Genomic DNA, 23,974 nt, shown 5'->3' with positions numbered 1-23,974 from the left:
GGGTGAGTAAAGCTTGGGCTAAATTTTATTTGAAAGTGAACTAATCCTTTAATAGGAGAACATAATTTATGGCTAAATTAATATTACACAGCTTGTCGCCGAGCTATTTGGGGAATGACTATCTTGGATAAATTATGTAGATATGAATTCAAAACACATCACACCCTGTGCAAGTTCATAGTAATGACTAAACTGAACTACATGATGTAAAGGCGACTGAAATTAAGTAATTTATGAAAAGCAATGTTTTACTGACATTCATGACAAATCTTTAAACTACTCTCCAAACGTCCTTTATCACACCCATGGGGTGCTTCTATACTTTGACCTGTTAAAAAAACGACATTACCCAAAATGCATCGATACGGATGACTCGACCACTCTGGGAAAGTCTACGCTACGCTAGTTTCAGAGCTCAGTAAAACAGCCTTATTGAAAGCAAAACCTGCCATGCCTGAATTGACTGAGTGTCCTCCGTTTAGACTCGGCGAGTCTCGGTTTGATCAGGTAAATAACAACCGGACCCAGTGCATCTGAATGCGAGACTTTTCTGTTTTTGTTTCTGGTTGATTCCTTTAAGCTCAATGCAGACGGGTTTGGAGACGGAATGTTTCAAGTGAATTGTTTAAGAGGAATCGCATTTTGCTGCTCAAATGAGCTTCAGTTTGCTTTACTCGCTAAAACCAAACAGTGCACTGCAGTGTTTGCTTCTTCCGCCCTCACTCACACTCTGTAGTTCAGTCGCATTAACAGTGACCTCTGTTGGTGACATAACTGCTTCACAAAATGTGATTAATATTTTGTTGCGTAGAACAAGTCAAACACGTTTTTTTTAATATTATTTGCAGAAATACAGATAATAGCCTCAAACAATGGGTCAGCATTTATGTCCGAATTGTCTATTTGTGCCACTATAGCAACCAAAATGCCACATATTTTACCACACACACACACACACACATATTGTTGAGGAAAGTTACTGTACAAAAAAAGTAACCAATTGTGTAAGTAATGTGCTACGTTGCTTTTAACTTTTCTCACATGGGCTTGGCTTGCTTGCTTGTTTTTTTTAATAACAACATAAAAATATTATTTTTGGCAGATGTAAAGCCCCTTCAGATCAAAACTGAACTGAATAAGCCTCAGGCTGAAGCAAATTCGATCATGGACGTTTTTTACAAGGTGGCTTATTTTCTTGCTAAATCGTACATGTTTTACAAGTTGCCAAATTCGTGTGAATAGAGTATCTCAGAGATGACGTGTTTTTGCATGCAAAACCCGGAAGCGAGTTAGCATTTTAGGACTTCCGGTTCCATCGCTTTAAGTCAATGGGTTTTTGAATGGGTTTTTGCTAAATCACCTGAAATAAGGTCTGTGGTTTAACAAAGCCTCTAAATATTTTCACGTTTTGATCTATGACATAAAACACACCAGTTATAACCCGCTTTTTTTAAACCTTTATTGTGTCTTAAAAACGGCGGTTGCTAACAAGTTGCTAAAAGGGACTACTTCCTTTGGCGGGGACTGTAGACGTCATCATGACAAACAGGACATTTGGACAGAATTTCTCATGAAAAAGTGAATAAGTATTCATACACGCCGCAGATCATAATCAGCGAGCATGTTTTTAAATAAAGTTGTTTTTTAAATAAAGTTTGAGGAAGCTTGGCAGTGGTGACGTTGGTGTGCTGTAGTCCGTTTATAGCCTACTGTTAGCTTTTTATATCTGACAAATTTATTTAGGCTTCGGAATGTATAAATGTTGTATTAACTTGTAAAGATTATCTTGATAGACAAAACGTGTAAGTGTCATAACTCTTATTTTTTGCGATTTTCCAAAAGTCTATGGGAAAAAATGCATAGGCTTTCGATTGAAGGGGTACCCGTGTGCTGCTAACTAATTTCTAGGTTGGCCTATAAAACAAGTCATCCCTGAGGTACTCTATACAAATGACCTACCCCTAACCCCGCCCCTAAACCTACCCATCACTGAGGTTTAAACAAAACGTGTGAATTCGTACGAGTGAGGTCGTACGAATTTGTACGTACGAATTGGTCGTGAGATAGCATGTCTGTACAGTAGAGGCCGCAGCTCAAACAAACCTTTCAGCTGTGCTGCCATTTTTTAATTCTTTGATTGAAGAACAATAGGACGCAGGAGAAGAAATTTCAACACTCTTCAGCAATAAAAAACAAATATTTTGTTTATCTAAATTAATTTTAACATGGTTGAATTGGATCATCGAAGGTCAGTGGCAAAGACATTGGTTAATAAAGTGATATTAAGGTTTGTGCAATATTCTGAGTTTACATTTTACAGTCTTTAATAATTTTGAGGAATACTGAATCTGTTTTTGTGCAATTGAGATGAGTAAATTTAGTATTATTACCATCATGTTCACAGCGCACACAACACCTCTGCACTCACGATTTCTCTCAATATGGGGACAAGATAGGTGTCAGTCAGTAAATGGGAAAAGAAAGTAACTTGCGTTTGAAACATAAGTAACTAAATCCTGTTGTAGCTAAATTTAAAAGTAATGAGTTACTTTACTAGATACTTGAAAAAAGATGTAATCAGATTACTTTTTTCAGATTGACTTTTGTTTATATAAAAATATGTATATTATTTGTATGTAAAAACATACTTTTGCCAACTTTTTTTTTCTTAAGTCTCTAGTGGTTAAGTTTTAACAAAAAAGTCAGGGCCCAGACTCTTGTAATTCACACCTCAGCCTCAATTAATTATTTTCAATCTTCAGCATCAAATGAAGAGATAAAGCATCGTTAAAAACTGTTTTGAGCCAAAACGAGTTCATTAGCAACACTCTCTATTAAAACATGTGGAAACTGGAACATTCACTGCTACAAAAACTATTTAAGCCATTTTATATGTATTAGTGACTCAATAACTTTAACCTCAGAGGAAGAGGAATTGAGAGGTAATTTGTATATTCATTCATTTATTTATTTAATACAGATGATTCACATCTGCTGTTATTGCTCCAGCGGTACCGTCCTTCATATGTGTAAAGGGCCGCCTGTTAGACGTGATAAACACAGAATATGTTGCGTGCTGCTTGGAAATCTTGAAATCCTCCTCACACACACACATTTGAACATTTTAATTGCGTTGGAAGAATTTTTTAGGTCTACAGATCAGCCAGCAGCAGTTGGTGCGCACATATAATGAGGCGGACACACCTGGCGTGCGAAAACAACTGGTTCGGCCGTGGTGTCAGAGTCTGCATCAGCAGCTGACTCTCGCGTCTGGAGAAAGTTTCTGGGACCTCAGAAATAATTTGTTGAGTAATTTAAAGAAATTGTGAACATATGATTAATAATCATGATTATTATTCACGGGAGAAATGTTCTTGTTCCACACACGCCTCCCTATCGAGTAGCTTAAAACTTTGAATTTTTAGAATTCATTGGATTCTTTAGGGGGGGGGGGGGGGGAGAAACAAATTATCAATCAACCAATCAATCAATCAATCAATCAATTAAAAAAATCTAAATAATTAACATATAACAAGCATATAACCAACAAACAATACAAGTTAGTTTACTATAAAAAATAGGATGAGTACAAATAAGCTGACAAATATATGATCATTTGTCATTGATTAAATAACTCCACTACACACAGTAAAAAGGAAGACATATAAAATTGTCTCTACCTGTAATCTCAATCTACATTACAAACAAAACAATGGACCTTTGTCACAAACCAGGTATGCACTGCACTAGATGTTAAACTTGAAATATATTAGAAGGAAAGAATATATCATCTATTTCAGCTGGAATTAATGTCCTCCAGACAAGTAGGTTTTTCTGATGATTTCACTTCTTTTGTTGCATTCTCTCAAATTTTAAGATCTTTAAACATTTAATTCCAAACTATTTTTATGAGCAAACTATTTTACAAGGTGTCAATTTCATATAAATCTGTTCGATGTGATTTGTATGGAAACCCACCATTTTTAGGAAAAAACTAAGCATGAAGGTCCACCCCTAAATCTAAATTCTGAAAAAATGCTGGATTAAAAACAACCCAAGTTGGATTGAAAATGGACAAACCCAGCGGTTGGGTTAAATGTTTGCCCAACCTGCTGGATAATTTTATTTAACCCAACTATTGTTTAAAAATTACTATATGGCTGGCTTAATATGAACCCCAAATAGGTTGGAAATTAGAACACATAATTACTAGAGGCAACAATAATAATCAAAAGGTGAAAATTTTTATTACGAAGCAATTTAATAAATGTCCACTATTTCATTATTATTCATTAAACTTCTTAATAAATGTTAATTTCCAACTGTGGCGAGCAGGGCGTGAGGGAACGGTGCGAGGCCGGTGACGCGAGAGATAATGAGCTCCACCTGCGAGGCGCACCGGCCTTGAGTCTCTCACGGAGGAGCTCATTATCTCTCGCGTCACCGGCCTCGCGCCGTTCCCTCACGGCTCTCGCCCGCCCTGCTCGCCACACCAACATATTTTGGGTTCATTTTAAGCAAGCAATACAGTCATTTTTAAACAATAGTTCAGTTATACCCAGAGGTTTAGGCAAACATTTAACCCAACTGCTGGGTTTGTCCATTTTCAACCCAACTGGTTGTTTTTAACCCAGCAATTTTTGAGTGTAACCTTCAGTGGGGCATAAGCAGATTGTATGAACACATACGAAAAATGTATAAGGCACCAATTCACCAAAATGTAAAATAGTTACAAAATGCCATGAGAGTGTGTTGTGTAATTCCAAAGTCCCTTTAAGACAAGTCATTTCATTCGGCGGCCATCTTTGAAATGCCTCTCGGGCATCCTGGGCATCATGCCCTATCTCTTTGAATGGGGAAACATCAAATTCTCCAAAACTGTTCGCCAACCTTACGATTACATTTCATATTTGAAATCACCAATGAAATCTGACAACAGCTGTCTTATAAAAGTTTTATCCAAAGGCTCGAATCATGACAAAAAAAAAAAAAAAAAAATTTAGGCTGGTGCTAATGCGCATGCGCAGACGTAAATGCGCGTCTCTTCTGCCATGTTTCAGAGGCGCGCGTCTGCCTGTTTCTATAGAAACCGGTGCTTCTGCTGCAGTGACGCGATGACTTTTTCCGCCATATTGCGTTACACTTTCTCCCATTCAAAACAATACGAGTGACACGTCTTGTGTTATTCTATAGTCTTTGGTAATTCCCAACATGTTAATAGAGTGCATCTTATTTTTTTATTTCTTAATGTTCCCATAATGTTCTCCCCGTTACTTCAGGGTTCATTTTATGGCAGATTAAGACACTTCTTGGATGTGATTGACCCCCGAACGCTCTTTGTTTCAGAGGTAAACAAGATTCTCCTGAAATGTAAGCCTCAAATGATTTGATAGTTTATCTGTGACTGCTGTTTTCTCTTTTTTTATTTGTAGAAACATTTAAATGAATGTATGAAACTCCTGGATCAGTTCAAAAATGGAACTCTGCCTCCAGGTGTGACTAATGTACAGGTAAGTTTGGGGCCGTCTATTTTTGTACATAATTGGGGTTTTCGCAGTGATGCTAAATAGAAGAACAATTTTAGTTTCCCCAAAAAACCTTTCAGCAAACAGATCTTAAAAGAACCATGTTTTTCTTATTGTGAAGAACATTTGAATAATCTAAAACTCTATAAAGAATGAAAATGTTTCATGGATGTTAAAGGTTAATTCTTTATGGAACCATAGATGCCAGTAAAAGAGTGTGTATAGCTAATGGGAATGTGAAAAGAAAAGAAGACTTCAACCAATCAAACTGTCAGAATTTGACATTCAACTCACACGTGTTGTGTAAAGAACTTCAGATTTCTTGGTAACTTTAGTAACACAACAAAAACAAGGTGAGGATGAAATAATTGTAAACATTTCGCTCATTTGCATGTTTCTCTCTGTTTTTCGCAATAGCTTTGGGAAGCTCAGAAGATTAAACAGGTGAGTGTGAACAGTGTTGAAAGCCTTTTACAGGTTCCTATGATGAAAGAACCTGCTTAAATCACTCAACATCTTCGTGCGCGGTGTGACACACACTCACAAGCTGTGGTTCTGAATAATGGTGTAATGAGAGGAGAATTGCGGAGAACCTCAGCATAATTCTCCCATCAGTCCGCTCTCACCTCTTATTCTCTCTCGTTTTCTCCTCTTCATCCTGTCTGCTGTCTGTGGATTCATTATGTCCTCAGGCCATCATCCATCCAGACACAGGAGAGAAGATCCCCATGCCCTTTCGCATGTCAGGTAAGGGTGTGAGTGTGTTTTCCGCGTGTGTGTGTGTCTGTGTCATGGGTGGTAGGCAGTTTTCTGCTTGTTACCAGCTCTGGAGACTAGAGTCTGGTGGCAGGGGGTCTCTCTGGACCGATCTGTTGGCAAAGGTCACACTCAGCTGGGCTCTGATTAAACCCTCTCCCTCCTGCTGTCTGGAAGTGTTGTTGGGCCACTCAGAAATAGGAGTATTTTAGTCTTCTGTTAACACTACTATTTAAAGAGAGAACAGATAGGGAGAGACCTGCCTGACAATTATGATGGCTACCTCTGAACAATGCTATCTTTTATGAATAATGAGGATTTTATTAATCTGTTAAAGGTCAGTAATAAAGTCATATGAGAGACTATAATTCTGATTATTAAACCAAACATGACATGAAATGTACTTCTGTGGCCTGATCCAGCGTATTCAAATGTCAAAATTACATTCTTAGTGTTTCAAGGGGATTAATTTCCTCCTGAAATCATCTCATTCCTATTCTTTCTGTTGGCACCTGTTTCTCCTTTTCCTTTCAGGTTTTGTGCCCTTTGGTACTCCAGTGGTAGGTCAATGTGAAAAGATATCCAACATTTCCTTCTTGTCTTGTCACCACATTAAATCACTGTGTTAAATCACTTTCTTCTCCATTTATAGGTTGTTGGCCTTCTTTTACCCAATCAGACATTTGCTTCCACCATCTTCTGGCAGGTATGGTACTGTATACACATGTTTTATTGGTCTTTATGCTTGGTGAGTTTACTATGAACTCAATCGCACTGTCTGTCTCACAGTGGCTGAACCAGAGTCACAATGCCTGTGTCAACTACTGCAACCGCAATGCAACTAAGGTACTGTGTAAGTAATATAATTTTGACCGGTGCATATGGTGATGGCATGGCATATTTTATGTTCACATGTAAACTAAAGTTATTAAAAAGAGTGCTGCAGAGATTTCTGTAAGTTAACATCACCCTGGTTCCCTTGACAATACCCTAACCCAATAGGATTTTTACATTGGTTTTTAGATTATTGCAGAAAATGAGCTCTGTGACCAAGATAAGTTGGTATTCTTGCATATTTTGTTCATCACGATAATGTTCACATATGAACACAACTGTTTGAGGAAGTAAAAAGCTAAACGTAGCTAAAACACGGTCACATGGCTTCAATGTAACCACCATTAAGCTACTCTTTCAGTCCTTATTTAAAAAAAAAAAAATCCCTTAAAGTTTGAGTTAGAATAGTTTGCAAGAGCGCAGGGGCGTAAATCGCGGGGGGGACGGGGGGGACATGACCCCCTTATCTGAGTGCTGTCCCCCCAAAAAAATATAATTAAATACCACTCTAAGTATTGTAAATAAATGATATTTTTTTTTAAATAATTGTGTAAGAATTAAAGCAATACAAATGCAAACAGGCGTTTTAAGTTTAGAAACATTTTGAGTCACCCCTCCCTTGCCTCACAGTGGTTTGGTCCACCGCGCACGTCACACTCGTGCGTGTAGAAATCCGGCGGCGCCGGCGGGAGAGAACAGAGACGGTGGTTGAGAAGAGCTCTAGTAAGTCGGCTGTTAAGGCTATTTTATTCAAAAACATCGGATGAAGTGGTTATTTTTGCTTTAATGATGACGACGCTGAGTAATTAAGTTAGTCATAACAAAAAAAAAGCAAGATGATAACATGATTTTTTTTCCGTGAGCTATTTTAGCAATTATAAAGTTACCTAGCGTGTTTGGTAGCTTGTTTACAATAGTTTGTTGGATACTATGTCACCCACACCAACAACAATTAACCGTGTGATAAGAATATGTGAACTGTAATAAGGCTAGAAGATTTACTGTTGTGTGTTGGGTTTTGCTCAAAGTATATTCATCGTATTTTGGTGACTTGGTTGTAAAAAACTTCAAAAATATTCCAATAAATAAATGATTTTGAATATTTTGGTCAATTTAGTAAGTTTTTTTTTTTTATTGAACCAAAGAGAAACATTGAGCATAATGGCAGTCTACATGCTACACTAATAATAGTAGTAAGGTTTTCTTCTGTGTAACATTACGTTACATATATCCTTTATAAGTAAAATTGTGGCTGTATTATTTGTGTCTCCTTCAAAAATTGCTCTTGAGAAATTTTATGTTTATTGTCCCCCCCTACTGTCCGATGAAATTTACGCCCCTGCAAGAGCGTGATTATAAATTTGAGACTGTGAAAGCAGACGAGTGAGTTTCTGTTCTCTGTAGTCCCATTTAATCACTTGTTTGCAACCGCCTTTTTCAAGACACGTAGAAGCTTTAAGGGAGTATTACTGCTGTATTTTATGTCATAGAATGAAAGGGGAAAATGTCTTGAGCTTTTGTTAACCAGACATTTAACCTAAAACCCATTCAAAAAACCCTCAGGACGATGGAACTGGAAGTGCTAAAATGGTAACTAATTTCCATGTTTTGGCCTACAAAAATAAATCATCCCGGCAGCACTCTATAATGAAAAAATGTGGTAACACTTTTTAATGAAGCCTGTATTTATAACGCATTGTAATTGTATTCTTAATGCATTATAATGCATGCAAAGTACCTTATAAAAAGCCTCTCATCTCATGAGTAATTGTGAAAACAGTTACTTGCCTATTTATGGTTATAACTTTTAGGAGTTAATATAAAACACACAATAAACACCATGTTATATAAACTTAAATTATAGTGGATTATAATTCCCATAGTTATAATATATTGCAAGTCTCACATCTTGACCTTGTTTATTTAAGATCTGCACAGTATCTTGCTACATTCAAGTGGTGGTCATTTACTCACCCACAAGTTGTTCCAAACCAGTATTAATTTCTGTCTTGTGCTGAACACAAAATAATATATTTTGAAGAAGGACAGTAACCAAACAGTTTCTGGTCCTCCTGACTTCCATAGTATTTTTTTTCTAGAATAAAGTCCAGCAAATGTTTGGTGACCCACATTCTTCAAAATATCTTCCTTTATGTTCAACAGAAGAAAGAACTTCATGCAGGTTTCGAACAACTTTTGGATGAGTTAATAATGACAGAAGTTTAATTTCCCTTTAATTTCAGTGTCAGCTGGTTAATGCTCATTGGCAACCTTTTTACATTTGAAACAATGCAATAGGTTTTGTTGATATTACAATGAAAATGTTCAAAGCAAATGTGTCATAACCCATTCATGATATCCAATGGCTGTTTAAAAGAAGACTTAACTTCTTATTATAGTTCCCACTTATGTAACTTTACTTAAAGCAGACAAGGACCACTTACAAATATATTGAAAAGCTTGTTGGATGTTTACAAGTAAAATACCACTCAAGATATAGTAAGATAAAGTACAGATGTCAAGTAAGAGACATAGGACAATATAACTATGGGAACTATTATCATTTGTAACTTAAGAGGATATAATGTGTTCATTGTGTGCTTTAATAAATCGTCATATAAGTTATAACCCATAGGTAATTATGAAAAGGCATTATAGCTGTTGTTACAATTCATGATATGATGCAACATACGTTTTTCTGTAACACTTTACAATAAGGTTTCACTTGTTAACGTTAAGTTAACTACATTAGTTAACATGAACTAACGATAAACAAAACTTTTAGCAATTATTAATCTTAGTTAATGTTAATTTCTACATTTACTAATACATTTTTAAAATCAAAATTAACATTAGTTAACACACTGTGAACTAACATGAACAAACAATGAACAATTGTATTTTTAGCATTGACAAAAGTTAAATGCTGTAAAAAAATATATATTACTCTGGTTAGTTCAAGTTAACTAATTAATTTACTTTAACAAATTCTACCTTATTGTAAAGTGATACTTTACAATTGCATTTTAATGACATAAGAGTACACTTATGCATTAAAAATACAGGCTTCATAAAAAGTCTTACCAAAAATGCCATTAATTAAATTTTTTATTAATTTATATATTTTTTTATCTTTTCAGCCCACACCAATGTCTACGTTTTTCCAGGGTTATCTTGGTGCAGTCAGCAGTGCAGTTACTATTGCAGTGAGTTCACATGTTTACACAAAACAGTATTATGTAATTTGATGTGTAGAAAAAATTCTCTTTTATTAACAGAATGACTTTTCTAGTATTATGTGAATTTAATTTTAATAAGCAAACTGATGGAGTCTAATTGCATCACACAGGCACACAGAGCCCTATGCTGTATTTCACTTTGCTGAATTGCATATCCTTCTAGTCACGCCCCCTGTGTCCTCTAGAGCCAATTAGCTGCCCTGCTGGGCGGCAGTTTGATGCCCAGGGGCATGACAAGCAGAACCATGGTGACAACAACTACAAATGGCCCCATGCCTGTGAGAAATGCGGGAGGGGGGCACTAATTAAAACTACAATCCCTCTGAACACCCCTGCTGGGAAGGGAAGGGATGTGAATGGGTTATGTTCTCAGATGTTTGTTAGAAGAGCTCACAGAGATGACCAGAGACTCACAAGGCGAGATGAGAAACAACTTAGCATAGCCTGTCATGACCTGTCATGAAGCCCACTGGGAGTTACATGCTTTCAAGGTCACTATGAAAACAAATGTGTATTGTCACCATAACGTCTTTGACTTAATGTGTTATATTTTTCATATAAGATTAATTTAAGATTTCATTGTTTCACTATAGGTACGTGTTTCTGTTTTTCATTTGAGTTTGAATTTGAACACATGGAAAAAACAAATCAAGCGTAGTGTTAGTTCTGGCAGGTCACATCAGATGACTCTCAGCTGATCCACATCTACCTAAAGGAATACCACACCCATCACAGCATATATTAGGTCCATTCAGTATTATCAGCAGCTTTATTGTGTTGCTCAGGAGATAATTACCCTCCTCCATCCCCAGCTCCTCCTCTTGCCACAGTCAGGACTTGGCCTTCTGATGTTCCTCTTTGAATCAGACTAATTTTTCTTGAATTATGTTTTATATTCAATTATTGAACATTAATGATATCTGCAGACCATTATGTTGGCTTTGTTCTGTTTACCCTAACGTGGTTATCACTGCTCTCCCTGCTCTTATCCATGAGGCTGCATGGATGGGCAAAGAGTTCTTGCCCAGAACAGAGCCATACTGCCAATCAGGGTTGCCAGGTTTTCACAACAAAACCCGCTAAATGCTACTCAAAACTAGCCCAAAATTAGTGTTTTTGGCAGCGTTCCCCTGGTAAAAATTCACATTTCCGGGGCTAAATATCATGTTATCTGGGGTCGCTTCAACACGCGGACATGTAAAACAACCTGCGGCAACAGTGTTTAAAGTAGCCCAGTTCTGCAGGTAGACTTGGCAACTCTGGCAACTTGACAATCCAAACTGTATGCTAATTGACTCTTGGCCAGGAGTTTGATTGACAGGTGATCTAACCAATCATAACACCAAATCCGCTGTTTTGTCAACAAAGCAGTCAGGGGAGATAGTAGATTAACGTCGGTGGACTTGAACTTGAAAAATGGTATTTATTGTTTAAATTTCTTTAAAAGAAATGGATTTTTAAAAAATTGAAATATCAAAAGTAACCTGCTGTGTCTTGTCTGTCGACGTGTTGTCAGTGTCCTCTTTGCTCTTTTTCACTGCGTGAGAATATGATGTGTGGCGTGAGCGCAGCATGGCTTGTAGGACGTAGGTAGTAACAGTTACTAAAGGGGGCAAACGGTCAATCGTCAATCATCTTTGATGATAGTGGTCCTGTAGCACAGTAGGACACATGTGAACGCTGTTGGGTTCATGGGCACTCAGGTTCAAATTCGATCCGTTTTTTTTTTTTTTTTTTTTTTGGAAAAATTGTTATGCTGACCAAGCCTGCATTTATTTGATTAAAGTCAGTAAAACAGTAACTGTTTCAAGTATTATTACAATTAATTTAAAATAAATATTTTCTATTTTAATATATTTCAAATGTAATTTATTCCAGTGATGGCAAAACTGAATTTTCAGCATCATTACCCCAGTCTTCAGTGTCACATGATCCTTCGGAAATCATTCTAATATGCTGATTTACTGCTCAAGAAACATTTCTCATTATTATTATTATTATCAATGTTGAAAACGGTCGTTATACTATATTAGTGTTCTCAATATTTTGTGTCTTTGGTGAATAGAAAGGTCAAAAGAACAGCATTTATTTGAAATAGAAATCTTTTGTAACACTATAAAAGTCTTTACTCTCACTTTTGATCAGTTTATATGCCTCTTTGCTGAATAAAATTGTATTTTCTGAATAAAAAATGTACTTGCCTAAAACTTTAGAATAGTAATATAATGTTAAAAGTGTTTATTTAAAAAAATAATAAACATAAAAAAAAAATAAAAGTTTAAATTGTTTAAAAAAAAAAAAAAAACATTGTAAAATTTAATGTTATTGTGTCCACAGGTGGGGCTGAATATTCTTATTAAGAGAGCTGAGCATTTCAGTCCAGCTACAAGAATCCTGGTCCAGAGGTTTATCCCGTTCCCTGCAGTTGGTATGTGCATGTGTGCAAGAGCGTGTTTATGTATGTATTAGCGATGAATGTGAGCTTGATTTTTCTGCACCACTTAATCTGCCCTGTTGCGTTTATGACAGAATTCAAGCAACAGCTTCCTGTCATGTTGTCTTGCTAAACTGCTGATTAGTAAAGCATAAATTGATTGATTCAGTAATGTACGATATTAATTAATGCTTGCAGTTTTCTATCAGCTCCTTTGCTGTCTGAAAGCTCACGTCTTTGCATTTGTAATGACACTCAATTTCTAAATGAGCATTGGTTCAGACTTCCATTAAACCTCAAGCGTTTGTTTATTGTTGTTTGTTCTCATGTTGTGTTTTGACTGATCCTGTTGTCATAGGGGGATGCTGCTGAAATGTTATCTCAGTGTTCCATTAGCGTGCTGAGGCTCAAACAGGTCCAGAGGGGCTGAGGGAGACTGTCCCACAATGCCTTGGGGATCCTTGGTTGTAATTAAATTGTTTTTGTCCCCCACCCCACCCCTTTAATTAAATCAGCAGGTTCCCCCTCACCTCTCTGGACTGGAGTAACGGGACCTTGTTAGCTCTCGGCTGCCGCTCTCTAATTGGTTAATTAGGCCTAAAGTGCTCTCTGTGTTAGCTCTGGGTTCCCTGTCTCCAGGCCGCCATGTTGTTGTTGTTTTTCAGTGTTTAGTTATAAAAGGCAATTAAACACATCTAATGAAACGCAGTGGAAACAAATTTTTCTTGGATTTTATTTTGCTTTCAGATTTTTTTGCGCAAGTAAAACAGCATTCATTTATCATTTTATTAACCTCAAAATGACATCCTCTTGGAATCAGCGCCTTTATAAAGACATTTTATGATGATTTTAGGCTGCATGACCTAAAGCAGGACTTTGTTCTTTGTCAGATTTAGTATGCATATGTTTTTCTTTGTTCTTCGTTTTTGATTCTCTTTGCATTGTGTGTGTGCGTGTGTGCGGTTAATTGGCCTGGGTCTGAACCCCTCAGAGGTGAATAGCTATTTACTCAGCCAATTAACTCAGCCCCACAACACTGCAGCACTGAACACTGATAACTCACAACACAAGGCCTGTAAATTAAAAATGCTTCAGGCTCTCTTTATTTCTCTGTTCACACACACACCCACACCAATCTCACCACATGCCACAGATGATAATGCCAGGAAGTAAATCATTATTCTAATCATTTTTGCGCTTGTAATTCACGTGTGCACTTTGACATGACCATATGAAACTATTTGTTTTATATCCAGTTAACCCCTCTTAACGCAGACATTCCAGATCAAGAATGTTTTCCAGTTTTGCTTGCTTTTACACTGTGTTCCAGATTATCATGCAAGTGACATATCAGTAGGATTTCAGTACAATAAACATTCATATTTTAGTTTTTCTAAAAGTGTTTGTTTATTTATCCATGTCTTTTTAGACAACTGGTATCAATCTCAGACAAAATAATTTGCCAGATCTATGGAAACCCTACCTAGAGGTTGTTCCACATTATTAAGCAAGTCACAGTTTTCATGCAATATGGGGAGGAAGAATGATCTTTCTGAAGATGAAAAGCATAAAATGGTCCAATGTCGTGAAAAAGGCATGAAAACAACTAATATTGTGTGAAAACTGAATGCAGATTATTGAAGTATCATAAGATTTGTGAGTGATTTAGAGCACAGCAGAACTCGTTCAAATAAAGGCTTATTAAGGAAAGTTTCTGTCAAACATGTTAATTGTATTAAAAGGGCAGCTATAAAAAAAAGCCAGTGTTGAGCAGCAAACAGGTAGCTCCTGGTGTCTCTGGAGTCTTGAGAAGCTCTCCATGCAGGCTGGCAGTTGTGCGTAAAAATGCATTTTAGCCACCACTAACCAAACCTCACAAAGAGAAACATTTACAGTGGGTGTAGAAATACATTTTCAAACAGTTTTATTGCTTTGGTGTTTTTTTGCAGCATGTGATTCAGAAGGCACTTCTTTTTATACCATAGCTGAAAATGGCCAGTTATGAATTCAGCATCATCTTGATGAAGTCACCTTGACACCCTCAGAGACCCTAAAGGGACCTTTCATCTCACTTCCCAATACTCCAGCCCAAATCATCACCCGCCAGCTCCCTTCTGAAGTCACAGTGTTGTTGGAACGTGGTGGCCATTCACCAACCATCCAGAAATCCATGCATTTAGACCATCCATTGTATTACGGCATTCGTCAGTGAGTAAAATTATTTAAAAATTAGTCTTTATGTATTTCTAAACCCACTGTAAATGTTTCTCTTTGTGAGGTTTGGTTAGTGGTGGCTGAAATGCATCTTTCCGCACAACTGCCAGCCTGCATGGAGAGCTTCTTGAGACTCCAGAGACACCAGGAGCTTCAAATACCTGTTTGCTGCTCAACACTGGCTTTTTTAAAGCTGCCCTTTTAATACAATACATTTTTTTTATCTGCTGTGCTCTAAATCACTCACAAATCTTATGATAATTCAATAATCTCCATTTAGTTTTCACACAATATTAGTTGTTTTCATGCCTTTTGCACATTGCACCATTTCATGCTTTTCATCTTCAGAAAGATCTTTCTTCTTCCCCATATTGCATGAAAACTGTGACTTGCTTTATAATGTGGAACAACCTCTAAGTAGGGTTTCCATTTACCTAAGTAGACCTGGCAAATTATTTTGTCTGAGACTGATACCAGTTATCTAAGAAGACATGGATAAATAAACAAACAAACACTTTATTAGAAACACTAAAATATTTATTGAACTGAAATTGTACTGAATCCTACTGATATGTAACTTGCATAATAATTTGGAACATAGTGTATTTTAGTATTCACAGGCAGTGACTCTCTAACAGATTATTAGTACCCTATTTTGTTCTGTTAGCTCTATAGTATATATAACAGTGGGGTAAGATGTGTCACTCCCAATCTAGCAAATTTATTGGTAAAAACCCTTTGCATATCAAGGTAAAACCAGCTATATGTATAGACAAACATTAATCTCGTAACAGATGTAGGCAGGTGGAGCTGGGGGAGGTGGAGGTTACAACAAACAATGAACCACATTATTTAAATGTTAAGCAAGCAATCTCATTGGCTACAGGATCAGCAGAGGCCAATCAGCTTGTGCCATGCCATAATGGACTTATCAGCCTGCGCCCTCTAGAGTTTCTTGACTGAACTAGATATGGTAACATATCTACTTTACAATAAGGTTCAATTAAGGTTAGATAAAGCATTAAAGACTAAAAATGAAAATTCTGTCATTAATTACTCACCCTTATGTCATTCCATACCCGTAAGACCTTCATTCATCTTTGGAACACAGATTAAGATATTTTTGATAAAATTCGATGGCTCAGTGCGGCCTTGACAGCAAGTTAAATTACACTTTAAAAAGCCCAGAAAGCTACTAAAGACATATTTAAAACAGTTAATGTGACTACAGTGGTTCAACCTTAATGTTATGAAGCGGCAAGATTACTTTTTGTGCACCAAAACCCCCCAAAATAACAACTTTTTTCAACAATATCTGATGGGTGATTTCAAAACACTGAAGCTTTGAAGCTTTATGAATCTTTTGTATCGAATTAGTGATTCGGAGCGCCAAAGTCACATGATTTCAGTAAATGAGGCTTAACATCATAAGTGTTATGATATATCAAAGGTTCACCACTGGGGGGCGTGACTTTGGCAGTTTGATACTTGCTCTGAACCACTGATTCAACTTGAAAGTCTAAATTAACTTGCCGTCAATGCAGGCCTCACTGAGCCATCGGATTTTATCAAAAATATCTTAATTTGTGTTCCGAAGATGAATGAAGGTCTTCTGGGTGTGGAATGACATGAGGGTGAGTAATAAATGACAGAATTTTAAATTACTAACCCTTTGACTGATGGATGAACTAATAAGACTTTATGTTCATATTTTTATTTCAAATAGAAATTGTTAATGTCTGACACAGCTTAACCCTAAAAATTTTTTTCTATGGCCCCATTTTATAGAAGCTTTCTTATAATTGAAAGGATATATTCTGAAATATAATTAGGTAAATTAGTTTTTATCTCAGTCTCATTTCTCCTGGCCTAGAGGACAATTTAAAAATAAAATTGCACAGCTTACCCCATTATTCTCCCCTACTGTGTTTGTGTTGGTATATGTTTTCTTATTTCAAAATGTATCAGGGATAGTAACAACAGTCGAAACAGAGTCACACATGACTCTCTCTTCAATCATAATCAGCGGTCTGTGTTGCATCCAAATAAGAAATATTTGGCCATCAAATGGAAGTCCCTTTGTTTTCTAACTGTAGTTCTACCTTCTTTTAGCAAGTGCCAACGTGTGTAATGTTTTGCTGATGCGCCACACCGAGCTGTCAGAGGGCATCAGTGTGCTGGATGACAAAGGCAATGTGGTGGGCTCCTCAAAGCTGGCTGCCAGGCATGTGAGTATGGATTATTTCGCATGTGTAAGGTGAAAGGATAAAGACATCTGCTCTGATAAATGTCTTTTTGTTCAGGCTTTAATGGAGACATCCCTGACACGTGTAGTGCTGCCCATGCCTATTCTCCTGTTGCCGCCTTTAATAATGGCCATACTGGAGAGGTCAGAGAAATTCTTGTGAATTTGACATTTCAGATTGGAGTTATTTTTACAGCACCATCACTTCGAAAATCACACATCCATATGAACCATATGTCCTGGTATATTTTTATTTGACGGTTTGATGTGAACACATTTATGTATGTGTTTAAAGGAGTAGTTTACATATAAATTAAATGCAAAATTACACAAAAAAAAAAAAACAAACAAAAGGAGATGTTTGGATGTGAAGCTCAAAATAATAAGCAGTGGTAAATACAGTATGCTATATTCAAAGTCTTCTGAAGCCATACAATCACTAAAAATCTTCCCCTTTGCCATAGCTCTTAAATATATTTTGTGCACTTTTAATATTCTAATATATAATTGTAATTTTTTTTTTCTTACAGGAAGTTATCTTATGACATATTAGATCATATTAGAATGATTTCTGAAGGATCATGTGACACTGAAGACTGGAGTAATGATGCTGAAAATTCAGCTTTGCATCACAGGAATAAATTACATTTTAAAATATATTAAAATATAAAACAAGTTATTTTAAATTGTAGTATTATTTCACAATATCACTGTTTTACTGTAGATCCAATATGATAAATGCAGCCTTGGTGAGCTTAAGAGACTTCTTTCAAAAACTTTACTCAGCACAAACATTAAAACAGTAGTGCAATGACATTAGAATGAGTAAATAATGCCAAAATTTTAGGTTTTAGGTTGAACTATATATAGTGTCTGTCTATCTGTCCTGTATGTGATGTTGAATTTTTGTAGAATTAAAAAAAAAAAAAAAAAAAGTTTTATAACTTTTTACTCAAACCGCTATGCTAAAAATATAATGCAAAACACAAATTGTCACTTGCTTTGACTTTTGAGCCCTTATGGGATCAAATCTTCAACAGAATTTGTTGGGTTTTCTGACTGATAGACTGTTGCAACCTCCTCAAATTCTTGCTGCTCTGATTCGCAGGTGTGTACGGCTATGTGTGTGTGTAGGTGTGTCTGTGTGTGAGCGGCAGTAAATGGTGAGTTGTCCTCTGCTATGCTGACTGTCAGCTCACCCTCACTGGCTCTCAATGGAGCAAGAACAGAGATGCAGGAGGGTCACTGCTTTAAGGGTGAGACTGAGTGGCAGGGCTATCCTTGATTAATTAGAGCGCTGAGAGGAGTCTGTGTGATATATGTGCGGTGTTTGAACCTTTCACCTATCTCTCTTGCTTTGTCCGACAGCAGCTGCTTTACCGAACAGTCATTGGCTTTACTGAAGGCATTTTTGCATGAAGGTACCGCCTAATGGTGGCTTGAAGTCATGTCGGAAAGATCGTATTTATGAGTTGAGCACACATGATCGCCACCACACAGTCGGAATTACGAGTGAGATATACAGGAGTTTCCGAGTTTGGGGTTTGAATCAATGGATTCAACATCTCTAGTTGATGGTAAATTTTCTTAAATTAATAAAAAATCATAAAAAGGAAAACACACCTGATGCACATTCTTTGTTCTTCATTTTCTAGGAGTAGAATTAAAAAACCTTGCTGTATTTTTGTATAGTTAATTAAGAGAAGGTACACCGCCATCTTACTCCGTAGAAAGTGACTTAAAATAGTGCTGTCAAACGATCAATCGCGATTAATCGCATCTAAAATAAAAGTTTGTGTTTACAAAATATTTGTGTGTATACTATGCATATTTATTCTGTATATATAAATACACGCACATGCATGTATATATTTAACAAAAATATATTTATATATCAAATATTTATATGTATATCTAATATAAATTATATATAATTTTATATATATATGTATATATGTATGTGTGTGTATTTATATAATAATTATACACAGTACACACACACATATATTATGTAAACTCAAACTTTTATTTTGGATGCGATTAATCGCGATTAATCGTTTGACTGCACTAAGTTAAATGCATCTAACGTGGTAATTACGACTTCCCAACTTGTAAATACGACCTTCCCAGGAGGACTTGAATGCACCATAAGGAAAATGTGTTCACACCAAATGATCTGGAGGAAATTGAAATGAGCTTTACACACAACCAAGCAAATATTTCATTACTACAATGCTTATTTGTTGGTTGAATTTTTTAAAGTTGAAAAAAGGGCATTAATTAAATAATTTTCTACTTTCAGATGCTGTTCTTAGAGGGACTGACTGCCAATATATCATATAGTCATGTGTACCGTACCAAGATTTAAAAAAAAAAAAATTGGTATATAAAAAATGAATTGATTTAATTGTAAATTACATTTTAACCTCATTTTTTCATTGAGATTACCTTTGCCATCTAATACCAACTTAAAGTTGATTTTCAGAAACACAAGTCAAGTCTCCTTTATTTATATAGTGCTTTAAACAATACAGTTTGTTTCAAAGCAGCTTTATACGGTGATAAACAGGAAGATTACGATCAATGATATAAACAGAATTCAATTCTGCTGTAAAGCAACTCAATAGTGCCAATAGTTACACTGTTAAATCAATGTAATCTTCAGCAAATCTCAAGATGAATGTCAAATTTCATACAGTACAATAAGTGTAATTTTTTTTAGTTTTTACATTTTTTTTAAACAATTTAATAGAATTTGACATGAAAATAAATATTGTGTATCCCAAATATCATAGGCAGCAAAGGATACAAAAACCAGATGAATTTTGAGAGTAGACTGGATGTCATGCAAACATTGAATTCCTCCATGCGTTTATTTCCTGTAAAGGCAGCACTACTGTTTGCGGTACGTCACTTCAGTTCGGCTTCGACCTCTTCACGTCCGAGTGACGGTTGACAGATTTATTTAGAGCAGTTGACGGACACGATAAAAGGCTTTAACGTACTTTGATCCTTTTCTCCGTAGCTTTTCTCTCCCAAACATACACACAAGCATGCGCAGGGAGAGAGAGAGAGAGAGAGAGTTTCTGGTGGCCAATTAAAGCTCATCATGCGTATGTGTTGATGAAGTCATCATTAAGCAGTCTCTGGCTTCATTAAAACAGGACTACTCTGGAGGACTCCTGCAGAGCACGCTATCCCACAACCCCCCACACGCACTGCGGCCAGGGAGGGAGGGGGAGGTGTCAGAGACCAATCACGCGCAGCAGTTTGAAAGTGTCAGCAAGGGAGTTTAATAACGATAATGGCGGGAATGCTCATGAGTTTGGAGTGTGTGTTCTGCCAATAACGTGTGCGTTTTTGTGCATTAGGCTCCCTCTGCTGCAGAAGCACCCTCGTCTTGCGCTGCCCGTTCATAGCATGGTGTGTCTCTCTGCGTTCGGCCTGGCGCTGCCTGTTGCCATCAGTTTGTTCCCCCAAAACAGTCAGGTGAGCACTCACACATGCCTCCCTCCATCCGCTCGTGCTCTCCCTCTCACTTTCTCTCTGTCCCCTCTCTTTGTCTGCCATGAAGACGGTTATGGTTTAAAATGGTGTTTATTAAGCTGTTCATCCATATGGTTACTGAACTGCAGACATATGTGCTGCCAACTACTTCTATTCCTCTCCCACCCCTCCCCTCCTCCTCTCCTCTCACTCTCTCGCTCCCTCTTTACACTTATCCGAGGGTTCCAGACGAACGCTCCCAAAAAACTCCACTCCTGTCCCCCCCCACCTTTTCACACCCCACAGGATGTCTGTTTCAGATTCTGCCTCACACACTCACACACTCATTGCCATCTGTTTCTGAGCAAAATATTGCAAGTTTTGGCCCTGGTTTGGATATTTACCAGTGCTCGCTGCTTCATTTTAGCTTTTTATGATGGCAGAAGTGTCAGTTTTGACTGTGAAAAATGCTCGAGGCTGGAAAGACATGGCACACTTTTAATTCTCATTTGATGAAACATTTTAAACATCTTAATGACTTAACGAATTGCTGTGAATGGTTATCTCACTGTAGCCAAAAGATCTGAATCTTAATGTCAGTACAAAAATAAAAAAAACACTCCGTAATCAAAACAGCGGATTCATATACGAGGCGATTTTATGCTTTTTGATATTTGTGTTGTTTTTCTGTTTCCGCTGAAGCTGAATTAAATGAATATAATAGTGAGATATAGATTAGCATTGAGATAAGGTATTGATGAAGCTGTAAACGCTGATTATTTGCGTGTTTTTCTGCCTCTGCCCTGCTTTCTGTCTCTCAGATCCACGTGTCAGAGCTAGAGCCAGAGATCTCTGCTGCAACAGAGTGCAAGATCCTGACCTACAACAAGGGTCTTTAACCAGTAAATGCTTGACACCTTGCAACTAATGTCTTTGTCCTTCACAGTAAAACTCTAATGCGAACAGAAAAAATGCAAAGCGTTATTACAAATTTTGATTGCGTCTCACTGGATTGTTCCTGCTGTGTGTGAATCCTCTCCCAGCCACACACAGAGACAGACTCACACCAGTGCTAATCATCCTCTTTCCTTGTACTTGAACATGGCAATGGCAAATAGAGGATTTTTGAATTTCCCTGTGATCTGCTTACAAATTTACATAATTATCAGCCTTCTCACTCAAACAGTTCTGTATTAACTGCCTGCAATTATAATGTTTACTAAGTAATTGTCTTAAAACAATAAATAACCAGTTTTGATATTTTAAACTGTATTGTAATTAGGAAAAATGTTGTTTACACAGAATTCAGCTGCCTTTGTGTTATTTTCTTATAATGCCTTTACAAACCACAAATCATGCTCACAATGAGATGAATGTAAACAGAAAATTGTTTTAAAAAAAAAAAAGATTTACCAGTAATTCCCATATGGAAAAGATATAAGAAGTTATGATCTATCTTACTTAATAAACCTTATTTGTTCAATTTTTGTCATTATCATTATATACATTTTCATTTACTCTTTTTACTATACTGAAATAGTCTGAAGTGTGTGTATTTAGTGCTGTCAAACTGATTAATCGCGAATAATCACATCTAACATAAAAGTTTCTAAATATAAAGTGTTTGTATGTATATATATATATGTGTATATATTTAGTGCTGTTAAATCGATTAATCGCTATTAACCTCATCTAACATAAGTATGTAAATATATAATATGTGCGCACGTGTATATATATATAATTTTTTAGTGCTGTCAAATCGATTAATCTCAATTAATCGCATCTAACATAAAAGTTTGCAAATATATAATGTGTTTGTGTGTGTGTGTGTGTGTGTGTGTGTATATACACACACACACACACACACACACAATTTTACAAACTTTTATGTTAGATGCGATTAATCTATTTGACAACACTTACATATATGAAGAGTTTCGTTGCAAAACGAGAACTCCATTTTTTTTATTTTTCAAAAATCTTGTTTTTTGGTTGTGCATTCCAATTAATATCAATTCAACTGCAGTTGGTTTGTTTTGATTTAAACCTTCATAACTTAAAACATACAAAACAAAATAATAACATGATAACATAATAGTAAACATGTTTTTACAAAAATGTTAAAAACGAAGTTATCTCGTTTTGCAACGAAACTCTTCATATATACACACACATATATATTTACAATATCAATTTGACAGCACTAAATATACACGACACACATTATATATTTGCAAACTTTTATGTTAGATGCAATTAATCACCATTAATCGATTTGATAGCACCAAATATATATATACACACACACATATATTTACAAACTTTTATGTCAGATGTGATTAATCACCATTAATCGATTTGACAACACTAAATATACACATGATACACATTATATATTTGCAAACTTTTGTTAAATGCAATTAATCACCATTAATCGATTTGATAGCACTAATATATGTATAGCAGAATGGAAGAACATACACTATTACTACAGAAAGATTATTCTGTTTAATACATACAAAAATCATCAGACTCACTTGATTTTATATAGAACTTCTATGTTCTTTTTATGTTGGTTTCTTATTTGCATGCTAATAATGCATTAAGCACTCAAGTTTACGATAAAATCACATGCTTTCCCTTTTTTTTGGAAAAAAATCACATGCTTTGTTCAAGAAAATACATAGAAATCCTTTAAAACTTTATTATCACGGTTAATGAATGAAAACACTGCACACAAGTGTACAATTCCTGCTGTACTTTCTTCCTTTTCCATCCATTTGTTCCATTGTTTTTAGATGATTATATCTCTTATTTGGATGTGTTTGAGTTCCTTTGGCAGGGCTGTAAAATGATTCCTGTAAACTTCTATTTTATCATTCGATCTATCGCTAGAGTGAGGGAGTGGACCTGTGTGTTTTTCTACCTGGTTGTCACGGGAACAGATCACAGTGGGCAGTAGTGAGGAGAGACATGACATGAAGCCGCATGTAGAATCATTAACCGTGCAAGACTGCCAAACACAGAAACAGTTGCACAACACGCACATGACCAGATTAATGAGGGTAGCATTAGAGCTTATTCTTCCCTTTTTGTCAGCTTTTGCTTTAGTTTCAAAATCAAGATAAATGTTTTTTTTTTATGGTTTTTTTTTTTTTCCTAATTAGAATGAGATTTCCTGTGAGCACAACACTGCCCTATAAAGACAAAACATCTTCAAAATTGAGTTATGACCAAA

At 36.2% G+C, this 23,974-nt stretch overlaps 1 protein-coding gene across 4 annotated transcripts; it reads left to right on the top strand.

Moving 5' to 3' along the window:
- Nucleotides 1-386: 386 nt before the first annotated feature.
- sfxn5a (sideroflexin 5a) lies at nt 387-22,142 on the top strand. Of its 4 annotated transcripts, none has more exons than XM_067385103.1 (14): nt 387-507; nt 5,280-5,348; nt 5,433-5,510; nt 5,943-5,969; nt 6,218-6,272; nt 6,816-6,841; nt 6,934-6,987; nt 7,071-7,127; nt 10,256-10,321; nt 12,692-12,782; nt 17,115-17,230; nt 17,306-17,391; nt 20,619-20,736; nt 21,555-22,142. In XM_067385103.1, exons 1-14 carry the CDS (start codon nt 451-453, stop codon nt 21,630-21,632), a joined length of 978 nt encoding a protein of 325 aa, XP_067241204.1. In that variant the 5' UTR covers nt 387-450; the 3' UTR covers nt 21,633-22,142. The 4 variants fall into 4 exon arrangements, with proteins under 4 accessions (XP_067241204.1, XP_067241203.1, XP_067241205.1 ...); XM_067385102.1 differs by having other exon boundaries at nt 20,412-20,736; XM_067385104.1 differs by lacking the exons at nt 20,619-20,736; nt 21,555-22,142 and adding an exon at nt 19,550-20,529.
- The last annotated feature ends 1,832 nt before the right edge of the window (nt 22,143-23,974 follow it).

This window comes from Chanodichthys erythropterus, chromosome 5 (genome assembly GCF_024489055.1).
Source record: "Chanodichthys erythropterus isolate Z2021 chromosome 5, ASM2448905v1, whole genome shotgun sequence".
Taxonomy (NCBI): domain Eukaryota; kingdom Metazoa; phylum Chordata; class Actinopteri; order Cypriniformes; family Xenocyprididae; genus Chanodichthys; species Chanodichthys erythropterus.
The sequence above is the reverse complement of the archived record's forward strand: the minus strand, read 5'-3'. Positions and strand labels throughout refer to the sequence as shown.